The sequence below is a fragment of the Pteronotus mesoamericanus genome, unplaced genomic scaffold, assembly GCF_021234165.1.
Source record: "Pteronotus mesoamericanus isolate MK-2021 breed Mesoamerican mustached bat unplaced genomic scaffold, CSHL_Meso_final scaffold_54, whole genome shotgun sequence".
Taxonomy (NCBI): domain Eukaryota; kingdom Metazoa; phylum Chordata; class Mammalia; order Chiroptera; family Mormoopidae; genus Pteronotus; species Pteronotus mesoamericanus.
This window is the reverse complement of record NW_026555321.1, coordinates 18,368,683-18,385,592: the sequence shown is the minus strand read 5'-3', so window position 1 is coordinate 18,385,592 and position 16,910 is coordinate 18,368,683. Positions and strand designations below refer to the sequence as shown.

The 16,910-nt window shown below is 36.9% G+C and overlaps 1 protein-coding gene across 1 annotated transcript in view; it reads right to left on the bottom strand.

Annotated features, from left to right (window-relative positions):
• Window positions 1–200: 200 nt before the first annotated feature.
• The window catches only part of HACL1 (2-hydroxyacyl-CoA lyase 1), a 33,925-nt gene continuing 17,215 nt past the window's right edge, over window positions 201–16,910 (bottom strand). Inside the window, exons 10-17 of the mRNA XM_054595448.1 lie at window positions 13,921–14,026; window positions 12,241–12,324; window positions 10,444–10,545; window positions 8,440–8,594; window positions 7,858–8,016; window positions 6,215–6,322; window positions 3,406–3,592; window positions 201–509 (exon numbers count right to left, since the gene is read on the bottom strand). Of these exons, the coding sequence (XP_054451423.1) occupies window positions 477–509; window positions 3,406–3,592; window positions 6,215–6,322; window positions 7,858–8,016; window positions 8,440–8,594; window positions 10,444–10,545; window positions 12,241–12,324; window positions 13,921–14,026 (934 nt within the window). The 3' untranslated portion in view covers window positions 201–476. The remainder of the gene's footprint in view (window positions 510–3,405; window positions 3,593–6,214; window positions 6,323–7,857; window positions 8,017–8,439; window positions 8,595–10,443; window positions 10,546–12,240; window positions 12,325–13,920; window positions 14,027–16,910) is intronic.

The window sequence follows — 16,910 nt, the reverse complement described above, 5'->3', positions numbered from 1 at the left end:
TAGGAAATGGAGTAGCCAAAGAACTTATATGCATGACCCATGGACATGAACAATGGCGGGGGGTTGGCTGAGGGAGTAGGAGGTGCTGTTTGGAGGGGGGCAAAGGGGAGACAATCAGGAGAACTGTAATAACATAATCAATAAAATATAATTTTAATAAAGAAGTAAATAAAAGATAGGTGACTTTAAAAATATATTTATTAATAGAATATTGGTGTTAATTCAGGGATGAGGCAGTTACAATGCTATTATTTAATAAAGCCCTTTCTCTTCTTTCATCTGTAAATGGTTATTTCTGTGGTTGAACACTGGTAACTTTTCCACACTTAATCAGTTATTATATAATGTCATTTAGAAATGTTATTGATTTTTCTTTGTACAACAATTTTACCATCATAGCTATTTTGCTGTGGAAAAGAAAATTCCTTCCTAGAGGGAAGAGAAAACTCCTCAAGAGCATTTACTGGCATTTTTATTTACATACTAGACCGGGTCAGCCAGTGAAAATCCTAGAAAAAGAAAAGACAACAAACATTCAGTTGAAAGAAATAATTGTCTCAAACTATATCCTCAGTGTTTTGCTTGCTGTAGAATCTAAAAGTCCCATTATAAGCACGGCTACCACATTGGTGGTAAATAAGGTTTGTTTTTGGCCTGGTGCTTCACCCAAAAAGGAGCTAAAAAAACCCAACATGAACCTCTCTTCCTCGTTATATAAAACAACCCTAATGACTTGCTGGGTCTTCTCCCATTAAGACAGTCTGAAAGAAACAGAAGTACACTCAAAAGAAGAGAGGAGATGAAGGAGACCCAAAAGGGGCCAAGCTCCCAGGTCTGAGAAGAGCCTGGGTAGGAAGTGGAGTGCATGAAAGCCTTTCCAGGACTAATACCACTCCACACGTGTGCCTTGGGCATCAGGACTAGAGATTAGGTCCGCCTGGTATAATAGCCTCCACTGTGAATTTATGACCAATAGTGAATGGACACACAGACAATCAATGACAATCAACAGCTTGGGCACCAAGATGTATGATATTTTACTGGTATAAGGATACATAATGTCAAAGAGGTAGATGCAAGAAATAGAAGAATAATCCTCATGGAATTATAAAAGAAGAAAATAAAAAATGATATTTCTCCAGGAATATCTCCCAAAATTCATAGAGAACTATGAACAAAATAGAAAAATGAAAACCATATAGTATAATAAAAGTTATGTGAATGGCTCTGGGGCCTATGTAAGTAAAATAAGGGTTCCTTGAACACAAGCATTGTGATACTTTGACAGTCTATCTGATAACCTAGTTGGCTATAAAGTAACTAACAGGGGGTAGCTTATACAGAGTGAATGTGCTAGACAAATACATGATTCACATTCGACACAGCTCTCAAGGTTTCATCACTACTCAAATGTTATACAATTTAAAACTTATGATGAACTATTTCTGAAATTTTCCATTTAATATTTTCAGATCGCAGTTGACCATGGAAAGGAAAACTTTAGGTAAGGACAGACTATTGTATTAACTTTGGGTTTTGTTCCTCTTTTTCCAGTTCAAAGCTTTTTCTTTTTTTCCTGAGGTAGGCATTTATTGCTATGAACTTCCCTCTTATAACTACTTTTTTGCATTCCATAAATTTTGTTGTGTTTCTATTTTCACTTGTCTTAAGGTATTTTTTAAATTTTTCTGATTTCTTCAACCCATTAGGTGTTCAGTAGCATGTTGTTTAATCTCCACGTATTTATCAATTTTCTAGTTTTCTTCTTGTAATTGATTTGTAGTTTCAGACCATTGTGGTCTGAAAAGATGCTTGGCATGATTTCAATCTTCTTAAATTTATGAAGACTTGTTTTGTGACCTAAGATATGATCTGTCCTAAAGAATGTCCCATGTACACTTAGGAAGAATGCATATTTTGTTGCTTTTGGATTAAACACTCTATATGTATCTGTTAAGTCCATCTGGTCTAACATGTCGTTTAAGGCCGTGTTTCCTTATTGATTTTGATCTATCCATTGATTTAAGTAGGATATAAGAGTTCCCTGCTATTATTGTATTGCTTTCTATTTCTCCCTTTATGTTTGTTAATATTTGCTTTATTAGGAATGAACCTAAGGTGCACTCCTTAGGTTCTCCTACGTTGGATGCATAAATAGTTACAAATGACATATCTTACTGTTGGTCTGACCTCTTCATCACTATGCAATGCCTTTGTTTTTATTACAGTTTTTGTTTTAAAGTCTATTTTGTCTAATATGAGTATAGCTACTCCAGCTTTCTTTCGGTTTCCATTTGCATGGGGTATCTTTTTCTATTGCTTCACTGTCAGTCTATGTGTCTTACACATGTGCCCTTACACATGAAGTAGGCGGCACAGAGATGTGTCTTGCTTTCTTATCCATTCAGCCACTGGATGTCATTTAATTAGAGAATTCAGTCCATTTAAAGTAATTACTGATAGGTATGTAATTTTTGTTCCTTTGTTAACTGTTTTCTGGCTGCGTTATACTTCCGATCTCTTCCTTTTGCCAAAGTCTTAGGATTTTAGAAGAATTATGTGTATTTTATAGGTTCTAAATCAGTTCCTTTTCATTTCATTGATCGTCCAAGTGTCCATTCACCCATTTGTCAACTGTCGTTGTTCAAAAAGATCTCACAGTAGGTATATGTATAAAGAACCAAGACAAACACTACTTGAAAAACTTATCTGCTCTAAACACAATGGTCAATACACAATGTGTAAGCATGGAAGACAGGTATATAAGAGAGGGGAAAGGGTAGGACCAGGATCAGAGTTCAAAACTAAGTATGAATCGCAACTTCATCTGGGTTGGAAGAGGATCATGCTACACACTTTGTTTTAGCGGCCAAAATAACTAATTTTGAATGCAATGGCACAAACCATCCTATTAGTCTCACCTCCCACTGCACTTCCTTCACTCTGCCTGCTGGCTGGCCTCCTATCAGTCCCTCAGACTTGCCATGCTCCCTCCTGCCACCGCCTTCACACAGCTCTTCCCCCTTCTTCGCTGAGTTTGTTCCTACTTATCCCTTGGACTGGTTTCAACATCACTTCCTCTGAGAAGCCTTCTCTGTGCTCACCACGTAAGTCAGATTCCTTTGTGGTGCATCCATTCAGAACTGGGCTCCTCTCCTTTGGAGAAGCTGCCTCACTCTGCTGTAATGCACTGAGCTGGGAGGTGACTGGACTGCCCCTCTCCCCTGCTGCCCTGTTAGCTCCAGGAGGGGAGGCTGAACCTGGTTTTGCTCACCATGCTATTCTTCGCACCCGTCTAACACATACTTCAACAATACTTATTGAACAAATAAGTAAAAATGCCAAACTCAGAAATGGTTGAGAAAGAAGCCTCTGATAACCGGGTGTTCTAGCAGATGCACCTACCTGGGATTTCCGCGTGCCTTGCGGCTCAATCATGATGTTGATGAGAGCGGGTTTAGTTGTGTCCACCAAGCTTTGCTTCAGGGATTCTTGGAGCTCTTCTGGTGTTTGCACAAAATACCCTTTGCCTCCAAATGCAGTCATGACCTGCTCGTAATGTGCATTTGGCAAAAGACACATTGGAGGGACCCTGAAAAAGTAGATCACAGTAAATAGAAAAAAAAAATCGTATCATTCTCTGACATAATTTGTGGAAACATTCAGGCCAAACTTGTGGAAACTAAGTGTTGGAAAGGCATAACCTTATATCCAACACTTAAACTGAGATGCCAGTAGACTAAACTGTCCATAGTTTTACACTGTCTATCCACTAAAGTCAAATGTACTTTTTTGTGATGATAAAAAGTTTTACATTTTTATAAAAGTTTTAAATAAATATTTTATATTTATTTATATCCAATATAATAGCCACTAGCAACCTTTGCTGTAAGCACTTGAAATGTGACTAGATAATATAAGAAACTGAATTTTTTGCTTGTTTTACTGTTGTTTTTAAGGTTTTCTCTTTTAATCAAAGTATACACTATTATATTAAGTTCAGGTATACAACATTGTGATTTGACATTTATGGACCTTATGATATTAACCATCTATTACTGTGCAAAGTTATTAAAATATTACTGACTATAGTCTCTGTGCTATACTCTACATCTCAGTGGCTATAAATAATAAGTATAATACATACAATATTTATTATAAAATAAATAATATTTTATAACTCGAAGTTTGTACCTCTTATTGACCTTTTCTTCCCATCCTCCCTTTCCCGCCCCACAGGAAACCATGATTTTCTTCTCTGTATCTATGAGTTGGTTTATGTTTTGTTTGTTCACTTGTTTTTTTAGATTCCACATATAAGTAAAATCATATGGTATTTGTCTCTCTCTGTCTCACTTATTTAACTTAGCAAAATATGTCTCCCTACGTCCATCCACGTTGTTGAAAATTGCAAAATTTTATTCCTTTTTATTAATGAGTAACATTCCATTGTGTATCTATATCTCACATCTTCTTTATCCATCCACCTATCAATGAACATCTAGGTAGGTTCCGTATCTTGGCTATTGTAAACAATGCTGCAATGCACATAGAGGTACATATATCTTTTAAAGTTGTTGCTTTAGTTTTCTTATGATAAATACCCAGAAGCAGAATTGCTGGTCATATGGTAGGTCTATATTTCATTTTCTGAGGAACCTCCATACTGTTTTCCACAGTGGCTGTACCAATTTAAAATCCCACCAACAGTGTATGAGGGTTCCCTTTTCTCTACATCCTCACTGAAACTTAATTGTTGACTTTTTGATAACAGACTTTCTGAAACGTTTGAGGTGATATCTCACTGTGGTTTTAGTTTGCATTTCCCTAATGATTAGTGATGTTGAACATCTTTTCATAAATCTATTGGCCACTTGTATGTCTTCTTTGGAGAAATATTTATTGAGGTCCTATGCCCATTTTTAAATTGGATTGTTTTATTTACATTGAGTTGTATGGTTTCCTTATATATTTTGAATATTAATCCCTTATCTTTTCTTTTTTGTTGATGGTTTCCTTTGCTGTGCAGAAGATTTTTAGTTTGATATAGTCCCGTTTGTTTATTTTTGCTTATATTGCCGTTGTCCAAGGTGATATATCCGAAAAGACATGGCTAAGACCAATGTCAAAGTGTTTACTATCCGTATTTTCTTCTTAAAGTTTATAGTTTCAGATCTTATATTGAAGTCATTAATCTATTTTGAGTTTATTTTTATATACAGTGTAAGAAAGTGGTCCAGTTTCATTTTTTACATGTAACTGTCCAGTTTCCCCAATACCATTCATTGAAGAGACTGTCATTTCCCCATGGTGTATTCTTGCCTCCTTTGTTGTAGGTAAATTGATCACATTAGTGAGGGTTTATTTCTGGGCTGTCTGGAACTAAATTTTTAATTTAATTTAAACAGCTATATGCGGCTAGTGGCTACTACACTAAATAGCACAGGTTAACCATCAACTATTATGACACCAAAGAAAAAGGAAAAAAAAGGAATGCAGAATAGCAAATAAGAAAACAACAAATGAAGCAAGGCATAAGTGAACATACCCACCCCCTGCTCTACCTTCCCAGGCTGACTCACAAATTCACATCTCTCTCTCACACACCACTGCCAGCTATAGTAAGTATTGTCTCAGTTTGGCTCCACATCAGATGATCAAGATTTAGCTAAGTGGTACAAGGAAGGAAGACTTCTGGATGTAAACATACATATTCCTACATCGTGCACTTGGAGCACTTTGCAATAAGCTCTTTCTTTAATTAACAAGGCTTAGGCATCAAACGCATTTGTCTGGGTCTTCAGTGGCCTCTAATCATTAACTATTTATTGATGTGCTCAATCGTAGATGGCTGAGCAAAGAGAAACCATGCAGACAGGTCCCCTGCCCTTTAAAGGTGCTGACGACATAAATAAGCAATACTCACAGCATGGAAGCACATTCCAATACAGCAGACTTTTAAAAGAGAGTAAAATAGGAGAGAGCTCTGGGTCAGGTAGCTCAGTTGGTTAGAGCATTGTCCCAATACTCCAAGGTTATGGGTTTGAACCCTGGTCAGGGCACATACAAGAAGCAACCAATGAATGCATAAATAATTGGAACAACAAAAATCAATGTTTTTCTCTCCCTTTCTTTCTCTCTCTTAAATCAATAAATTTAAAAAACGTAAAATAGATGAGAGAAAGTAAATATACAGGGGTTCTGGGTTACTTACGAAACAGTAGCATCTCCAAATTTTAACATTTCCTCCCAAGAATTTCTGTCAACACCTTGGTAAATTCCATTATTATTCACCACCAAAAGTACAATTGGCAAGTTGTACCTAAAATTGATGGCAAAATATAAAGGAAATAACTCTTCATCTAAAGCAGTTTTTCTTCAAGTTGAAATTTTAACTTAGAAGTGGATAGTTTTCCATAAACTTTTTTTGTAATATTATCCTAATAAAAGAATATCAAAAGAATAAAAGGATATCAAATTATTAACAGAAACATCATGGAGCAGTGGAAAGAAGGCAAGATTAGGGGTAGGCAACTATGGTTCTATTTCTATGCAAATACGACCCTGGGGGAAATCACTGAGATTTTCTGAACCTTGGTTTTCATAGACCCAGGTGTTAATAAGAGTGACACCTTCCATGCTTGATACCCTCTGAAGCACCACCACTTCTGGGTGGTGCCTAGGAGGACTGTTTGAAAGGTGTCTTTCTATTTACTGAACTCTTCATACACAGCCAGCACGTGCTAGATGGTGTGGGAGGTACACGAGTGGCTAGCATACATTCTCTCCTCTCAAATTGCTTCACCCATAACTAGAAAAACATCACATGAGGTAATAACTAGAGAAAAAGGGAGTATTTAACAATATGCTAAACAGTAGGATAAAGACCAAAAAAAAGGCTGATAAAACTTTACTAATGACTGACAAAAGAATATGGGCTTTATTTTCTACAGACATAATTTCTCATATCAGGTGTAAAAACAAAACAAAGCTGCATATCGTTATGTAACAGGATTGTGGTAACCACATGCTCTCTATGCTCAAAGAGAATGGCTTTACTCTGCTCTCCGGAAGGCTGACTTCCCTATAAATCATCTTCCAGGGGTATATTACTTGGTCGTCAACTAACAGGCACACACTTTCCCTCTGATTTTCAAAGTTTTATATACCAACATTTTGAAAGTCCCAAAACATGATTTACAGAAGTCTTGATAGGAGCCCTGGCTAAGAAGAGCATTGTGTTTCTAGTTTAAAAAATTGGGGAGAAAAAAATCCCCATACTTCTATAGCAGGACCTACAACTTACAAGTTTCTCCATGAATCCTCACAAGTATAAAAAATCATCTGCATAGCTCACCTCACGGAGCAGTCACCTCAGGCTTTAGAACATCTCAGCTGTTCCTCACAACAGTCCCCGAAGGTAGGAATTATTACTATTCCTGCCCCTACTCAAGAAGAGACCAAAGCTTGGTTGAATGATTTAACCTAAGTCACTCAGCTCTGCAGTGGTCAAGCAAGTACTTTAATTCAGGTCATGAGACCCAGAAGCCATGCTTTCAAGCAGCAAGCTCTGTTGTCTCCTTGCAGAAAACAAGCTTTTCTTGGACAAAACTTCTTTTCAGTGGTCTCAAAACCACTCCCTACAGTTTTGCAGGGTTTTGCAAGGCCACAAAGAGGTCACGAGCCTGCCGTCCTGGTTGCGAAAGACCCTGGAGTTCTTTATGAGTATCTGTGTAGGGCTATGCACCAGGCACCTGACATGTGACAAACGCTTGGCATTTGTTAGGCAAGTGGGTCTTGTGTATAATTTTTCATATTTTAGAGAAAGGAATGCTCTGATTTAGGATGCTGTTTTACCTGCAGATGGTTTCCACTTCCATGCCAGAAAACCCGAACGCACTGTCTCCTTCCACGCAGATGACCCGCTGTACTGGGTTTCTATCTTTAGCCACTACAGCAGCTGCAATAGCAAATCCCAAACCGACTCCCATTGTTCCAAAAGTACCAGCATCAAGCCTATTGGAGAATAAAGCTAAAATGAAACCCTCTGGGATGTCACAGATGGTGGGGGTTAGCATAAATCTAGACAGTCACATGGCTCATGGAAAAATAGAGAACAGCAAAAAACCTCTTTAATATAGTTTTAGACTGTGAGGAACTAATTTGTCAGAGATAAGCAGAATGAGAGGGAAAAGTCACTCATGACTGCTTGTGAGACTGTGAATATATACTTAGAACACTGATCGTATAAATTATCACATGATCTTGAGGACATACAAGCCCAAAATCTCTATTCGACCTCACTTAAGAATACTTTTATGAACTATGTCCTTATACACTGGATATACACAATTTTCAAATGTTTTATTAATCTGCATAATTGTAGTTTCAAGTTTAACGTATTATAATTCATTGTAATTTCTTTTTTAGAAGCTTTACCTGTGACGAGGAAGGTAGTTTTGAAGCACAGTGCGTCCAATATCCATAGTATTTGCTCCTTCACTTACTATGATACAGTCTCGGGGTAGTTGTTCTTGAACATGGTAGAATACTGTGTAATAATTCATAGGCAGGGATTTTTTGGAAGCTAACATCTAAAATATTAGTGGGAAATATAATCATATTAGATTGAGATCGGAAAATACACACTGCCAATAAGCTGCTATCAGACTTACTTGGAAATAGGTTAACAATTGGAAGCTATGAAGTTCCCAAATGGCCACCAATGGTCACTCTGAGGATCTAATTGATCTATGACCAGTTCTCCTGGACATGCTAAGAAAGATAGGTCCCACAGTCCCAGTATGGGGCACAATAAAATAAACCAGGGAATATCCCTCTTTCTGGAGAGCCATGATGCACATGAAGATATTAAACATGGAGGAGTCCTATAGCAAAGATAACTGGAAACACTGGGTTAAAGTCAGGGTTTGAGAACCTCCGGTTCTTCCTCACTTGCATGGGGGTGTAAAGGGTATCTGCTTCACCCACTATTCTAAAGAGTCTCTGAGCTGAGAGAAAGCCACGTGGGGTTGTGGCAGCAACAGTCCCGCCTGGTCCCAGCACTGCCCCTTCAGCTGTGCTGCTTCGGCCCACTGGAGGGTATCCCCAAGCAGGATAAGGGACCTGCTATACTCCTGCACCGGAGAAGACAAGACAACTTCCTTCCATTGTAAACTAAGGTGACTCCTAGGGAAAGGAAGGACTTAACCATGACGCCATTAAGGAAATGGAAGACTGGTTCTTGATAAGAGAAATAGTCACTGATTAAAATTCAAATGAAACATAGGATCATGCATAAGCAATTCTGCTTGTTTTAAAAATGAGATGACTGATATGTTAGGAAACAACACGAGCATAACTCAAACTCCATATGTGCTTGTGTATGATTCCATCTACACCCCACTGAACCAAGATGCATAGAACTACACAAAACGGTGAAAAAAATCAGGGACAACCCTTCTCATAAGGAGGACACACTACCCATACACAAAGACTTTAAACAGAGGACACCAAATCCTGCAGGGCGGCTCCTTTCAGTGCCAGCAGTAGGTGGTTTTGGTGGTTTCACACGCTATGATTTCCAAGGCCTTTAGCTATCAGGCGACACCACAGCTGCACATGAGGAAGTCACAAAAGAATTTCTAGGAAAAACTGAACCTGAATTAAGGCAGCTATGATGTTCTCACTAAATAATAATAATAATAATAATAATAATAATGTGAGATGTCAATGTGTTAATTAATTATATTGGGGGAATCCCTTCATAACATATATGCATATTAAATTACCATGGTGTACTTTTAAATATCTCACAATTTTATACGTCAAACTCAATAAAGCTGAAATTTAAAAAAAAGAAAAACATTGTACATTAGATAAAAATTTCAATTTTGATGAAACACCTATTTATTATAAATGCATGCCTTGAAAGACTTACATTTTAAAAGTAGAAAAACATGCCCTACCATATGGCCCAGTAAGGCTCCAAAACATGCCCAATATGGTCCAATAAGGCTCCAAAAGACCTTCATTGTAATTTTGTGTTAAGGTCAAACGGAGCACAGTAAGCTCCACCTGCCCACACAGGCTCTTACAAGCTTCTGTCCAATGTCAGATCAACCTCCTTCTACCACAGCGACTCACAGCTATAAACTCTTCCAATGCCTACTTCCGCAAGAAACCTCAGGTCTTTTTCAAGGTAAAGTGCCATATTTATTGTGATAAATATATATGTGAATGAAAGATGTTGCCATCATTTTTATTAGGTTCCTATCTTATTGTTTCACAGCAGTGTTAAGAGTTGTGCCCATAACCCTTTCTCCCCAAGGAGCCCAGAGGTTCTTCCCACGCGGTTTTCCATAGCATGGTGGTTCTGGGAATGCACGTGCCATGTTATGAGGGGACTGAACCACTCTTGAGTTTCAGTGGGTCCAGTGTTACCTTGGATGCAGCTTCATTTATCTTCATTTTTTCTCTCAGGCTTTTCCACCAGTTGCTCTCTGGAGGATACTGCCATGGTGTTTTACCAAATTGTTCTAAAAGCTAAAAAAAACACAAACTTTTTTCTTTCCTTCTTGAAAATAAACAAATGATATTAACATAAAAATCTCTTCTTAAAGACAATACTGCTACACTCTCCTGTTCGTCACGTCACACATACTCATTACATCACTCATCACTCATCCCCCTGGGCAGCCAACAACTGACAGAAGTGAAATAGGTAACGTGGAAAACTTTTGTTTGGGTCAGTGTAGACTTCTGCCAGGCGTTGGGATTCCCACAGGCGCAGTGAAGTGCCACCTCACCGCACTGGCTCGGGCCGTTGAGCCCTCCTTGGGTCTTTGGCACTAGAAGGAAAACCGCCCCCTCCGGAGCCCTTACAGGAGGGCCCACAGCCCCGTACCTAGGGATTCCCATAACAAGGACCAAATGCTCCGGAGTGTTGTAATATTTGTTTGGGGATTGCATCCTAATATTGTATAATCGTGATAATAATGGTAACAATATCAACTTATATTCAAAATCAAGTGATAAATGTGATGATATTTTATCTCCTGTCACAGGGAAATGTATAAATTATGTTCAAATAATAAGAATCTGAACAAGTCACTGACAACAGTTTTGAAGAGTAAAAATCTCTTGATTGCCTAAAGAAATATACTAAGTTAGATTTTTCTAGTACATAAAGCCCCCTCTTGGCTGTAAGTTTAGTGCCTCTGGAAGATGTATTGTAATTGTTCACATAGCTGAATCCTACTTAATAAATGACTGTTCGCCTACTCAATGCCTTTAAATTTTTAATCATCTTCCAAAAATGTTTAACCTACTCACATAAAATGATCTATATACAAGAAGCTGGATTTACCAAGTTCCAAAGTTATACTTAAGAATAGCTTTCCATCGGGTTCCTCAAAGGTTAAAAATGGAAGGTCAAACGCCTATGACCCAGTGATTCCATTTCTGGGTATATAGACAAAGAAGTCCGAAACACTAACCTGAAAGAATATATGCACCCCTCTGTTCATTGCAGCATTATTTATCTTAATACAATAGCCAAGATATGGCAGCGACCCAAGTGTACATCAACAGATGAGTGGATAAAAAAGCTGTGGTATATATATACAATGGAATATTACTGGGCTATAAAAAAGAACAAAATCTTACCATTTGCGACAGCATGGATGGACCTAGAGGGCATTATGCTAAATAAAATTAGTCGGTCAGAGAAAGACAAAAACCATATGATTTCACTTATATGTGGAATCTAAAGAACAGTATAAACAAACAAACAAACAAAACAGAAACAGACTCATAAACACAGAAATTAATGGTTGCCAGAGGGGAGGGGAGTTGGGGGACTGGGTGAAAAAGGCGAAGGGACTGAGAGGTACACACTGGAATAATCACAGGAATGTAAAGTACAGCATAAGAAACATAGTCAATAATGTTTAAATAACTACGTGTGGAGCCAGATGGGTACTGAAAATATCAAGTGAATGCTTTGTAAAGTATGTGACTGTCTAATCACTATGCGTACACCTGAAACTGCTACAAAATAATATTGAATGTAAATGGTAGCTGAAAAAGAAAAAGAAAAAAATCTTTCCGTCATAAATTTTGTTTAAAATAGATATTATCAGACCTGTCATGAAGTGAATCAAGGTTGAAACGTTTTAAAGAACTGACTACTCTAAAGACCAGTCCACATAAGTTAAAACCCAGGCAGAAAGCTCTTACTTGTTTAGTGACAGCATTTATGTCTCCTAGCAAAGTCACAACAGGTCTTACATTATTCCCCAATTCTTCTGCACAGATATCAACCTAAAAAAGAGACAAGACTGAGGAGCAAGCCATATTTATTTTTAAATTCTTTAAGAAGTCACTTGAGGCAGAATAAATGAACCACGTACACAGGGTTGGCAAAAGTAGGTAAGAACTCGGTGCCAAAATGTGCTTGAGTGCAGCAAGCAGACTATAAGAATGTGTACATAATGAAGGCTGGCAATTTGAGCACTGATGAGATTGTGCCCAAGTGCACTGTGCCACTGTGACATTCTTTCGAGTTAATAAAGTTGTAAAAATCAAAACCTGCCTGTCTTTTTTCATGCAAACAACTGGAAACCTACTTTTGCCCACCGTGCATATAACATGATAAAGATTTGATGTTCAAGAAGTTCCTTAATCAAAGTAAAAATCCATGAGACTATATGAGTATCACAGCTAGTACAGAAACCTCATCATCTTCCCTCAATTCTACTCTGTAGAATTTTGGTATTGTTCCCTCCATACCCAAAGGAATACATTTGACTTGATCAATTATAGTTTTTTTATCTAATGAAAAATAAGCTGCCACTTAATTACATTGGCCCATTTAGAGCAATTATCAAATTTTTACATATATCAGAATCACCTGGTAGGCTTGTTAAACTAAAGATTCCAAGAGTCTGCCTCAATTTCTGATCTCAATAGGTCTGGGGTGGGGCCCCACACGGGTATTTCTAACAGGCTTCCCAGATGGTGCTGGTCCAGGAACCGCATTTTAAGAATCACCCCTAGAGCATGGCAGGCTTCCGTCCCATTTACTCAGAAGGTCCATTTCTGGATGCTATGGCAAGTAAAAACAGCTTCTGCCAGGAGCGGTAATTTGGCCACCCCAAAGGGGATATAGCCGAGAGGGGCAATCCAAGAAGAGGCAGCATTTTCCAGGTACAACCCGGGTCTTGCTTGTTTGTGGTTTTACTTCTCAACGGCCCAATCAGCTATTAGAAATTGACTCTTTAAGTAAAAGGTAAATAAGGAGAAGACAGCAATTGTAGCTAGATCATCAAATGCCATACACAATCTGTGAACGATGAACAGGTTTGAATGCCACTATGTGGGCAGTACTGTACACACCAGTAAGGAAACAGCTTATATAGATAGGATCATAATGATACAAAAGTCATCAAAAGAAAGTCAGAATATATTCTAAACACTCTGTTTAGTGATACAGGTAAAAACAGCTCTGTTTATAGATATTTCTAACCAAAGGGTATTTGAAAGTTTAGTTATCTAAAAGAACAACTCAATCCCTAACAATGCTGAATGTTTTGTTCTAATTTACCATCCTACTTTAAACCTCTTTTGTCTACCTTTAAATATACTTGAACTACAAAGAAGAGGCAAATTATACTTTTCAAATTATTTAAAGCTTGATTTTGATATGTTTTCTGCTCAGAAGTGGTACATTGTTTTGCAGGCTTGAAAAGGCAGCTTGCTTTGGTACCTGTAATTATGTTAGACAATTTATAAAATTCTACTTTTGTAAAAGGAGAAATGGCTCTTTATAAAAGCCAAGAAGAAAGCAGAGCTGTTAATGGCTGAGAAGAACAATACATTACAGAAAGCTCTGATTTTAAATCTATCTTCTCTGAGTACCTGGATAAACTTCACATCTGGCTGATATCTTGGAGGCAGTCCAAAATGCAATATCCAATTTAATCTGGCACCAAAGAGTACAATTACATCAGCAAATTGCAAAGCCCTATTAAAAAGAAAAAAAAAGATATAACACAAAAAGTATATCTATGTTTCTTATTTGAATTATTCTAAAATTAATTTCTAAAGTATATATTTGGATAAGTCTAAATAATTTGGAACTTACATTAGTCTTCAGAACCATCTTCTATGGTAAATTTGAACTTTCAATCTAAAATAATTTATGATGCCATTCTATTTAAATAGTAATATAAAAGATGAAATAAGTAGAAAAATATTACCATAGGACTGTATACTCTATTCTATACTCTATTTCACCGGTTACTTTTTTATTATTAAAAAAATTAATACAAGTCCACTGTGGATGGTCTAGAACAAGCAGGAAAAGTATAAACCAAAAGCACCCAGTGATACTATAAATGTAAACTATTATTAATATACTGGTGTTATTTTTGTCTAGTCTGTTTTTCTATGCAAGTATATTTATACATAGTTGAGCTTATTTAATACTGTCTCGTATACTTTTGCTTATCTAATGTTTTCCTTTGTCATTGAGTTCTTCTTAAATACAATTAAATGCTACCCATTTTGCTGAACATATATATTAAATTTCTTAAACCTTTTCTCAATTGCTGGATATTCTCTTTGTTATTAATAGTACTGGGTTGCGTATCTTTATGCTTGAACCTTAATACTTCATACTGATTCCTAGAAGCATGTATTTTTAAGTTGACTGACTGAGATTCCTGAGTTTCTTTCAAAAATATTATATTAAGTATATTTCTAATAGTTTTATTTTATAAATCTTAACATTTTTGTTCATATCTTTTAATTTTATAATTCTTTTTATTTTGATATTCACACTGATAATAATATAGCCACCCTTGCTTTCTTGCTCACCTCAAACATTGCTTGTTTCTATTTTGTTTTAGATGTGGTTCTTATAATGCATAACTGTTATTATTAGTGATCCAATCTAAATGTCTCTGCCTTTCCCCAGGAGAATTTATTATCATAATATCTGTGGGTTTTTTTTTTTTAACTTCTTATTTTTCTGCTTCTTGGCTATTTCCATTTTTCCTATCTTTTGCCATAGAGAATTGGTTATTTTTGTTTTGTTTTTTTATTCTGCTTTTGTCTTCTTCAGTGATATAGCCTATTTTTCACAGAAATTCAGTTATCATTTCAAGTGTAAACTCAGAAAAGTTTTCCTCATGTAGGGTATTGGTCCTGTGCACCCAAATTAACAATAAAAACTACAAGTAGGAGGATAGATTTGCTTATAGATACTCTAAAACCCTTGATATCATTGATTCACTTAATTATAGTCCCTTGTAACCTTTTTAATACTATTAATGTCATTGATATTATCTTCTTAAAATTTGGCTGGAACAAAGATAATTTTCAGTTCAATCCAAGTTAAAGTATATTTTTTAAAAACAGTGTAAAAATTAATTTGGTTTCTGTACTATATATACTAATATAAAAAGATATAGTCTATTAAGATAGCATTAAATGAGCAACAACTAAAGGTTGCACAGCAAACATTATGTTTTAAAAATCCTCAAAATTAATTTTAGTGCATGCATGACAATATGAAAAATATTGTCTAATACCAAATATTGTCTAATATTGTCTAATACCAAATGCCTAATGGTGGTAAACTGTGGAAAAGGAGGGAAGGAATGAGATCAGAAAAAAATATGCAGAGAAGACTAGGTAAATCTATATAATTTTTGTTTCTTAAAAATAAAATCCTAAAGCAATGACATATTATTTAATATTATGTTATATTTGATAAAACTGAGTGGTGGTTACATTAAATTATCCTCTTTTTTTGTACATTGAGAATATTTCATAATAAATTTCAAAAAATTAAAGAAATATATATAGTTTAACAAGAAGTGTGCTTTTTTATTTTTATTTTTTTAATTTTAGAGAGGGGAAGGATGGGAGAAAGAGGGGGAGAGAAACATCAATGTGTGGTTGCCTCTCATGCACCGACTACGAGGACCTGGCCCTCAGCCCAGGCATGTGCCCTGACTAGGAATTCAATGAGTGACCCTTTGGTTTGCAGGTTGGCACTTAAGCCACACCAGCCAGGGCAAGAAGTGTGTTTTAAAAATCTAAAAAGAGGATACGTCCAGTGCCAGCCAAGATTGGATAGGCCCACTACAGCCTCGCTCTCCCACTGATTACAACAGGAAACTCTTGAACAAAATAGAAAAAGCAACAACCTGAGGATTCTGAAAAGTAAACAATAGTAGGGAGGTTGGGAGAGGAGTCAAACAAGGGGAGCACACAAGGGGTGGGTTTCAAGGTTTTCCTCCCGCTCTTCTATCTCCTGGTTTTGTCCCAGGCAGCCACAGCTACAGAACTGGAGGGTGGCAAATACCTGTCCTTTTGGCCAGATCGGGAAAAGGGACCTCTGCAAGCCAAGAGTGCACGGGAAAAGCTCAGAATTGTCTTTTTCTCTCTACCAGCTGGGCTCTGAGGGCAGCCCTGTTGCATAGCAGCATTGTAGTAGCTCCCAAGCAGTTTAAATTCCAAGAGAAACATTTTTTAGGCAAGAAGAACTATAAGAATCCTCTGTCATGTTAAGATTATTGGGGCAGTCCCCTTTATTTTTTATTGTTCTTTCTTTATGCCGCTTGGCCCCAAGAAAAGCAACTCCTGGAAATCAGGAGGGGAGAGGGACTACTTCCTAGGGAAAAAAGAGATCCCTAATTCTGGATGTGAACCAGCACATGTCTGGGGTTCATCCCTGGGCTGTGCACATGTAGTCAGACCCAAAACTGCAGAGCAAAGACTTTGTAACTGAGTGATGCTGGAGCCCACAGCAAGACTGAATTTGCAGTCTGAACATAACCATGATAACTGCTTACTAAAACAACCAAACAAACAAACAAAAAAAAAACAAAAAACAAAAA